General features: G+C 41.3%; 1 protein-coding gene across 1 annotated transcript; it reads right to left on the bottom strand.

Moving 5' to 3' along the window:
• Nucleotides 1-4,913: 4,913 nt before the first annotated feature.
• On the bottom strand, nt 4,914-6,908 carry LOC306902206 (doublesex- and mab-3-related transcription factor A1). The gene is made up of 2 exons (XM_079470591.1): nt 6,128-6,908; nt 4,914-5,830 (listed from the first exon to the last, which is right to left on the bottom strand). The coding sequence occupies exons 1-2, from the start codon at nt 6,486-6,488 to the stop codon at nt 5,097-5,099; spliced, it is 1,095 nt and encodes a 364-aa protein (XP_079326717.1). The 5' UTR covers nt 6,489-6,908; the 3' UTR covers nt 4,914-5,096.
• Nucleotides 6,909-9,671: the final 2,763 nt, after the last annotated feature.

Consider the following 9,671-nt stretch of genomic DNA (forward strand, 5'->3'; position numbering starts at 1 on the left):
CGACCACTATAGTTTGAAGACATTAGACATTAAACCCGTGTAGCGATCACCAAGGCCAGTTACAGCATGGCTTTAACCAGAACAAACCAACTGCAGTTTGATTGATATTAATTAGAATGCACAATATTAAAAATGATTTTAGAAAAAATATTGATATTGAGTTATCCCTTTTTGGAACCAAACTCTTCATATATAGAACATTGAGAATATAAAAAAGTTAAATGCACACAACAAAACTGGTCTCGTATAGTCTACCACAGTACACAGAGCTAAGTTAAATATTTCTTAAGGATAGAAAGACTAAAAAAGAGAGAGAAGTCAAAGCTTATCGGTCCGCTGCTGATGGAAGAGATTTGTTTTCAGCAGATTCGTAGAGATGGCCACAGAATCTGATGATCTTGTACCGGCGGGCAGATCGTTTCACCGATGTGGAACTGATCCAGAGAAGGTCCGTGAGATTTTTTTCCCTTTTGTGGGATGGCACTACAAGACGTTGTTCTTTTGCAGAGCGTAGGGACCTGGCGGGTACATAAGTCTGGTAAGTGAGTGAAGATAATGGGGAGCCTAACCAGTGGTGGTCTTGTAGGCCAAGAGCAGAGTCTTGAATTTGATACGATGTACATTTGTAAATGTAAATACGAGCGACTATAGGGAGCTAATGTAACTTAATGAAGAGAGAAGTGACGTGTGCTCTCTTGGGTTCATTGAAGACCACTCTTGCTGCTGCATTCTGGATCATACGTGGAGGTTTGGTTGTACAATAGTCCAGTCTGGACCGAACAAGAGCCTGGACTAGGACTTGCGTAGGATGCTTGAATAGGAAAGGTATAATTTTCCTAATATTGTAGAGGAAGAATCTTCAGGACCGGGTGGTGCTGGCCACAATTAGTTTTTTGGTACGATTATAGTCTGAGGAATAATCTCGGTTGCACAATTATTATGCATACATTCATTTCTACATTTACTGGCCCTGATAAAAATTGTACTTGCCCGACACTAAAAGTAATAAACTAATAACACATTATTATTATTTTACCTATGCAATCATAATACCATAAAACTATTAGCCTAACTCTAAAGATAATAGTCAATCATTTAGTAATAACATTTGAACAAATGATCAAATTATGAGCAATGGCACAAATAAAATGTATAAATAAAAAGTTTCAGGTTGGTCTAACTGTGAATATTAGGGACAGAAACTGAATAAATTAGTCAAATGAAAAATATCTTCATAGTCTTCACACTATGCTGAAATATAGATCAAACCATTTAAAGTTCTTAAAGTGATCATTCAGGAGCAGTGATTCTGTTTTGTCTTCAGTTTTTGTTGTTTGATGAGCCTTAAAACCGATATATTTATTATGCTGCTGTCCCTTTAAGAGCTAGCAGGCATGGATCACATGCTTTTTGTTTCCCCACTGTTTTCATTTACAGCAAACTACTGGATATATCAACAGGATATAGAGCCTATTCGCTAAATAATCAAATACAATTTCACTTATTTGATCAACTTGCATCAAAGGTGTAGACTTTGAATTTGAGCTTGTGGATACAGAATGTACTCATCCTGTGATCTGTCATCGACGCAACGCTTGTTCGGTCAGCGATTCTGTTGCACTGAAAGCCTTACTGTCACCGCTATACAGCCTTGATTGTGAATGTACATGTTTGGTCTCACTGCCATAGGTAATCTAGTGTGTTTCGTGGCCTACGGCTCTTAAAGCTGGTGCACCCTTCCCTTGGTGTAACTTTTTCATTTTGTGCAAGTTGCAACGTTTTCCGTTCCGTGCAACAGAAACATGCGGTGTAACGGATCCTATACAATTACTTAACCGTGATTTTTTTTCTTTACAGTAATCGCTGCATTCTCTTATCCAGTGCTGTTTGATTACCAACTTTCTTCAAAATATTCTTCTGCAGAAAATGTTGCCTAACCTGCTTGGCCCCTGATAATCGTCGCTTGCAGCTACATTAAGTTTTCTTTTAATAAAGGCAGCGCTGCACCGTTTTCTACTGAAGCAACTGAAATGACACTGTCCAGTGAGTGACAGAAAACTATATAGACAGAAAATATTTCTTTCTACTATCATAATCAATCATGTCCCGTGGCTCATTTCACAGGTCAGTTTTGTAGTTTCTGTTTTATTAATGAAAAAAGCGTTTCTATCATTTCAGGGCACAGATGTGACAATAATCCTCTGCCAGTGGCACACGCATAAATTAAGAGTTTGCTATAGTGCAGAACATTAAACAGGGCATCTTATCTGTGGTTCACCATGATTTCGTCATCTCGCATAATGATGTTGCCACCAAGAACTTTATTTGACTCCCTTCATGGGGGTCAGGGCACTGGACTATATAGAGAATTGGGATGTCTGATGCATGCACATTTTTAATGTCTAAATGTATATTTTTTCAGGATGAAAGTCACAGACTAACTGAACATCGGATGTTGTAGGCTTCAGGTTTGTAGGAAGACTTTCATACAAATTTGCCACTCATCATCATATGAGGGAAGCGCTTTATAAGACATATAAGTAATTTGAAGGAAATTACTTTTTAATCTTAAAAATGTTAAAATTGAAGGTTAACCGTAGTTATATAATTAATAGTTCAAAAGAATCTCAAGAAACTTTAGAAATGTAAACCATAGCAACGTCGTACCCACCATTGAGGTCCAGAAGGTGGTAGTTTGTTGTGAATAAATTGTCTAGGTCAAACTGTATTGAGTACTGCCAATAATGTAAAAAATGTCTAGATAACTGACCTCAGATCTAACTACGCTTTTAAGGGTCAGTTTGATTGAATTGGCCAATCAAATGAAGCAAGGCAAAGATTCTTGTCCAATCAAATGAAAGTCGTCTTTGTCACATAGTAATCAACTGGTAAAACTGACTACACAATAATATCAGTGCATTTTTCTTGTAGTTTAATAAGCCCTCCTTCAACTAAAATGAACAAATCATGGAAAGTTGAGCATTTTTTCGCAAAGTTACTGCTCTGAAATTGCAAAGAACAGTATGAATAACTCCGATGTTGTCAAACCACTGGCTCTGAATGAATTGGTGAACGAGTCTCAACAAATCATCAGTGACTATTTAGTCATATATTACATACATATGCCAGTATGTTGTGTCTTAATAAAATTACATAATACAGTAATTTTAAAAAGTTTTTCTATAATTGTGTAAATGACACTACAGTATATTATGTTCTGTTGAATATAATAATGCGAATGATTGACATGATCTCTCAAAGAATTCTTTAAAACCACAATATGGAATAATTTTGTTAGGAATTTTGGTTATTTTCTATTTAAACCAATGTCCCATCTCTTGTCTCTCTTGTGTTTGTCTCATATCAGTGACTTAATATCCGCTGCTCCTCACGACCCTCAGTTTCCTCTTGTAGAAACTACGGCAATACACACATGCAGAAGAGATTATACAGCATCTGTTGTTCTGTTATTATGGATCACGATTACTAAAGGAAACACAAACAAGCGAAAACATAGTTTACTTTATAAATGACGACTGTTTGTCAGTTTTAAACACGTAAAACTGGGTAGCATTACGCTAGCAAATCAACTGAAAAAGTCCAATATCATTCGCTGGCTAACGTAGCATTCCATTTCATGTTTCTTGTGAGCAAATTCATTATGATAACATCAAGTAAAATTAATTAATTACCTCGTCCGTGAACATGATGGCCGATCTCCGTACCCCGCTGGGATGGTAAAAACTACATGTCCCATAATTCCACTCTCCTACATAACGTCCTTTAGCTTCGACCTTTGTTGGTCTTTCGAAAGTGCGCCATCTAGCGGTCCGATGAATGTCACATGAATTTTTTTTGCCATCTCTAGTCATGTCCATGTGTACATTGTTAGAATTTATTTAGTCCATTCGATGGAAATAAGAGAAAAGCCTTTGTTTTTAGCTCCACATAAACCCTCCCCTCAGAGAAATGTGTTTCTCTTCCATCCACCTATGATCCGATCCATTAAGACGCATCTTATAACGAGATATAAACAGGGCTTAGATACTTAGTTCCATCCTTCTTATATTTATCGGGATTGTAAATACTCTTAATGTTATATTATTTTCATTGCTTATTCTCATTTTTAATTCTGGAGTTTATTAGTTCTTCTATTTTAAATCATGTTATAATCCTTTTTGCACTTTACGACACTTTACTGTGTATAGCCTAGCCGTTCTCATCGATCTGCGTACAAATAACATGATGTTGCAATAGAAGTTCAATTGTGCATGCATATGATACGGCCATGTTTGCATGCACCTCGGTGGAGAGCAGTCATTTTGAAACGGTTAGGGTACAGGTTAATAGGACAAATTGCCGTACTAAAATTGGCGTATCATAAACACACAGAAATAAGCGTATTGAATGCACGCACAATTGAACTTTGGCACACGTATTACACAATATTGCAACAGTCCGTGTTGTTTGTACACAATTGATGAGAATGGGTCCATATAGCTGTGGTCTACACTTCTGTCCTGATTTCTTCAAGAAATATCTGAAATGCATACACATACACCCTGGCTGGGTAAATGTATTTACTTTACATACAGAGAGCAGCGTTTTTATTTCTGCTTTGACAGATGAGAGAGCGGCGAACACTGTATGGTCAGAAAACATTCTGCTGTTTTTTGTACTTCTAGTTCTTTAGCCGGGTTGGGTTAAATCCTGTCTGACTAGTGCGCGTTTCATAATGTTTACACGTGATGTAGGCGGTCTCATGTGACTGTTCATCAAACGAAAAACAAATGTTCACATGAAAAAGCTGAAGTCTAACTCATGCAGCGCATGCAAACACTGCGACGCTGCTCTCCTATTGCAACACTCCCACTTCTTGCCAGGGACAAAAATGGATAAATACAATAAAATTTGCACTTTATTGCCAGTTTATTTTATTTGAGTTTTATTAACAAAATGGGACATAAACATATAAAATGTACTTCAAACAGGAATACATTTAGAAAAAGTTCATTAAAAAGTAGTATAACAGTGTACAAAAGGATATGCAGACAACAGCTGTACTTATTGTGTTGTTATTTTTTTCTCTTTATTAGTTATGTGTTGTGGCTTGAGTATAGGCTGCTGGGGTTGAACGTGTCTTTGGGATATGGCAGATCTCGTAGGAGGCTGCTGAATGGATATCCTGTCGGTGGCCGCAGGGACATTGCTGGAAGAAATCCAGAAGTCACGTATGGTGGAATAAAGTTTGGCGTTGAATAGGCAAGTCGCAGTGGACCAAACGCAAGCCGATGATTTAACCCCATCAAACCTTCGCTGCTAAAACAGTTTGTGGAAGAGGTCTGGAGGGGAGAGAAAGCCGATTTGGAGCTGAAGTGTCTCAGTGGAGCGTCTTTGAAGCCGATGCTGTTTGATCGGGAGACGGGCACATTTTCACAGGATGGCACCACATCTCCATTTGGACTGTGACACTGCTGATGACCAAGCACCAGATCAATGGCCTTCACAACATCCTCTGAACAGCTTTTGAGAGCTGACTCAAGAATGTCCGGATTCACATGAGGGAAGATCTTCTTTAAAACTGCTGCGGGGGTTCGCATGCTAATGTCTAACGGATGATCTTTACGATTCTTGAGCTCCATACCCGACTCTAGATCTGAGGAATTCAGCGACTTTACTCTGTGTTTAGAGAGATGATCCGGCCCTGGAGACACACTGACAATCACTGGATCACTTTCTCCCAGTGGGGTGATGATTGTAGATGTGTATGGTACAAATAAAGCCTGATTCATGAACCCGTCAAACACACTGATCTTTCTCTGGGTTATTTCTGCAATGGTAAAGCACAAATCATGTCAGAAGTGTCATAATGAGCACAGAATTGAACGTTAGAGTCCATCTTAATATTTGGGATCTATTCTTTTTGGGAAATCATTCCATGTTTTAAGTTTGTAAAATAAATGTCTACCCCAAACTGGGAACACGTTTACATTTCCTCAATTGGGTCAATCATGCAATCACATTTACAAAACTAGTATTTGATGTAATCAAAATGGGATAATGAGAGTTTATTATTATTCTGAAGTATGGCTAAACACATGCACATGGTAGTAGAAAATGCACGTACCGTCTTTGACCGTGTCAAACGTGGGTGAAGTAGATGAGTTTAGCGGCGTTCTGGATGGGTTAATGCCGCTCTCGGTTGCTCTTGCTGCGGGGTAACCCATCTGCAGCTCCTCCTGCGCTTGCTGCCTCCGCAGCGCCACCTGCGCAGCCATGACACGCTGCCGCTCCGCGATTAACGCGCACTTGACACACTCGCAGTCCCGCCAGCGGCAGAGGCGCTTGTGTCCCTTAAGAGCAGAAACCACCCCGTGATTCCTGCAGCGGGCGCATTTGGGGCTGCGTGGATAACTCCTGTCCTCTGGGCGTAGAAAAAGCGCCGGATGCGGTGAAAAAATAGCGAAGCGATTGCTGATCGACTCCATCAGTGTGTGCGTGTCTGTAAGTGTGTTTGAAAGAAAGAGAGAGAGCGAGCGAGAGAGTCGACTGCCAAACGAGTGAACGAGCTGAAGATTAAATCCTGCAGGAGAAAGAAAGAAACCAGACACCTGACACACCCCTCAAACATACACACACACACTCTTCATCCCGCATCATATTCCGCTCCGTGACTTCGAGGCATCAACAGCTGAACTTGAAATATCCTGAACATCTGTGGAATAATGTGTGCACTGATGTGTTTGAAACGTTCACACCATTAATCTACATTTACCAATCAATACCAATCATCAGAACTGTTCTCGGCTACTCACAACACAGACCTTTAATGTCGTGTTTGGATCATACAATTACCACAGTAATGCACGTTCACCATGTTTTCAGTTGAGGTCGTTTGCGGAACATCCACAGCTCAATAGACGAGTCACATATATATTGTTTGTCCTTACTTGTTTTCTTTATTTTATCTTCAATCTAGAGATAACGTCATTCAGCATTTCCACGGCGAGCTAATTTCTTTTCTGCTATTTGCGTTCATTTGGATGGTGTGACACCCGTGTGTGTGCTCTTCTTGATGAGAAGCAGAAAAGAAAACAAATGAGGGATTTTATCATTTCATTCAGCGTCTTCTCCATCTGTGTCTTATCACTGAGTTCTGTAGATCTTATCTAAACACATGCTGCGTTTCTACACGGATGACCAACAGAGAGCCACTATAACAAGACTGTGTGTGGGATCTTACACGTTATGATTCTCACTGAAACCAAACATTTAACTACACATATGCCTAAACTTTACTTTGATGTAACTAACAAACATGAATAATGAAGGATCATTTTGGACCAGTATATTGATCTGTATTTTTTATCAGTCCTAATTTGACTTGATTTCTCTACAATATGTTTTCAAGTTTTCCAAAATAAAAATTTCCTGATAATCTACAGGTTTTGTGTGGTCGGTTGTGTTGTCACCTCTGTGTTTGATTTGCTGTTAACTCTGAAGTAAAGGTACAAATGCTCTAATTATATTCTACAGAAGACAAATTGTCACACAGCTGACGATCAAAGATTTTGATTTGTTCATGTCAGGGTTCTGCCACTGGGTGTCAGGTTTTTCTAGTCTCAGGGCAGGATCTTGACAGTACCACATGTTTTGTGTGGAGAGAAACACATTATTGTTGGTCGCAACATAATGTGCATTCTCTCCGGTCTCGTCTTTGGCCCCGCCCCTCTCGTTCTCTCATTAGCTTCCCCTTAGTGTTTTATTCCCCACACCTGCCTTGATAGTTATCCTTGTTAGTCTCCCTATATATTGCCCTTGTGCTTGCTGTCCTGGTCTGAATTGTTTTGTATGCATTCTTGTCTTGTGGTCTTTTTGTATTGCCTGATATAGCCACTTGCCTTGGACTGTTTATCATCATTTGTTCTCATCATTGAGAAGTAAGTCTTTAATCCTGTGTTCTCGTTTTGCCCCATTGTGGGAAGTCTTTTGTTCTTGTTTGTATTTTAGTTTCGTTGCTGTTTACCCCATCGTGGGCTTTATTTTATTATTAAAGTCTTCTCTGTATGCACTGCTGCCTGCGCTTAGGTTCTTCCCTTACAATACCCTGACAGAACAATTCAGCCAAAACCGAACCCAGCAGGCAGCCATGGATGGTGCAACCACTTTGCGGTGGCTATGCACTTCCAATCTCGAGTGGTGGGAAGCAATCGCCTCCCAGTTCAATGCTGGAGGAGGACCATTCCCTGCCCAGTGCTAGTGTCCCTTGCTGGACTATGTCAGGGACATCGAGGCAAGGAGGGCGTCCATTTCCGACGTGCTGGCCCGGGCATACCTGGTGGCCGGGATGGACAATCCTCCACCCTTTCCGTAGCTGGAGGAAATTGTGTATCAGTCGTTCTCACACTTGGTGGAGCGGCTGCAGCTTCGAGAGAAGCTAGGTAAAGGCTTCTCTCCCAGTTGCCGTCCAGTCTGTCGTTCCGGTCTGGTGGCCATCCCGGAGCACTGTGCCCTGGGTGTGGTCACCCTGGAGAGCTCTCCACCACCAGCTAGCCTCCAAGGGCAGGTGTGGACGGAAGAAGTTATGGAACAGAGGTAACCGGGAGCTGGCAATACGTCCCCTCGGCCGGTCGAAGAGAAAGAAGCTGAGGAGGGGGTCGCGGTGTCCCATCCAGCAGCCGGTATCCAGTCCTGCCCGTGTATCCAGTCCTGTCCAGTCGGCAGTTGAGGTGCCGGCAGTCCAAGCGCCGATCCAGCCGGCCATCCAAGCGGCGATTCAGCCGGCCATCCAAGCGGCGATCGAGCCGGTATACAGCCCAGTGCAGCTGTTGGTCCTACCGGAGTCCCGGTTTGCGTCCGGGCATCCTTGGTCGGGTCCCGGGGCCTCATGGAACTCTTTCTCTTGCTCCAGTAGCACAGGACATATCCCCCCGGACTCTAACCTGTTCAAGATCCCCACGGTCAGGCCACCTCAGGCTGCCCGCCCTCTCCCTATGCCCTCCCGGGCAAATACTTTTTCTCCCCCTGGCCCGCGGACTCCTTTCCCCCAGAACATTGTTGGCAAAGCTTTATTGGCATGATAAAAAAAATTTTTACATTGCCAAAGCAGGAAGATTAAATATAAACATTCTGTAAAATTTAAATAAGAGTATCCTATATAAGAAAGTGCAGCTCTGTTTCCACTTGTCTCTGTGTGCAGTGTGGACACAGTCGCTCTTCTCTTGGAGTCCATGTCTGTCTGTGTCGGCCCGTCTCCACAGTGAGCTTGTGTTCACTGAGTCTGTACATGGTCAACACTTTCCTTAGTTTAGAGTCTGATACGCTTTTGAGGTATTCTGCCGCTTTATATTCTCTGTTTAATGACCGATAGCATTCAAGTTTACTTTGCTGAGCTGTTGCTTCTGTCCAGTGTTTGAGATATTTTTCTTTTTGTGTTTTTATCATTTGGTTAATTCTGGCTGGAGTTTGGGGTTCAGTTGGACACGTTTGGGGTTTTAGAGTTAGTTCTGAGATCAGTTGGATGAGACAAATTTTCTCTGCGTTCAGCTCCTGATGACGTAAGGCTTTGTGATGGAGTGATTCTGTATCGCTGTTCTTAAGGTGCTTATAGAATTGAATCACTCTTTTTTCGTATTTTAATTATTAGAGGATATAGTCCTAATTCTGCTCTG

This window comes from Barbatula barbatula, assembly GCF_947034865.1.
Source record: "Barbatula barbatula genome assembly, chromosome: 1".
In the NCBI taxonomy this organism is placed as follows: domain Eukaryota; kingdom Metazoa; phylum Chordata; class Actinopteri; order Cypriniformes; family Nemacheilidae; genus Barbatula; species Barbatula barbatula.

Excerpts from the sequence above, each read along its gene's own strand:
- LOC306902206 (XM_079470591.1), bottom strand. The coding sequence starts at position 6,488 with ATGGAGTCGATCAGCAATCGCTTCGCTATTTTTTCACCGCATCCGGCG. Across the intron at positions 5,831-6,127 it reads GTTTGACACGGTCAAAGACG|AAATAACCCAGAGAAAGATC; the intron begins GTACGTGCATTT and ends TTACCATTGCAG.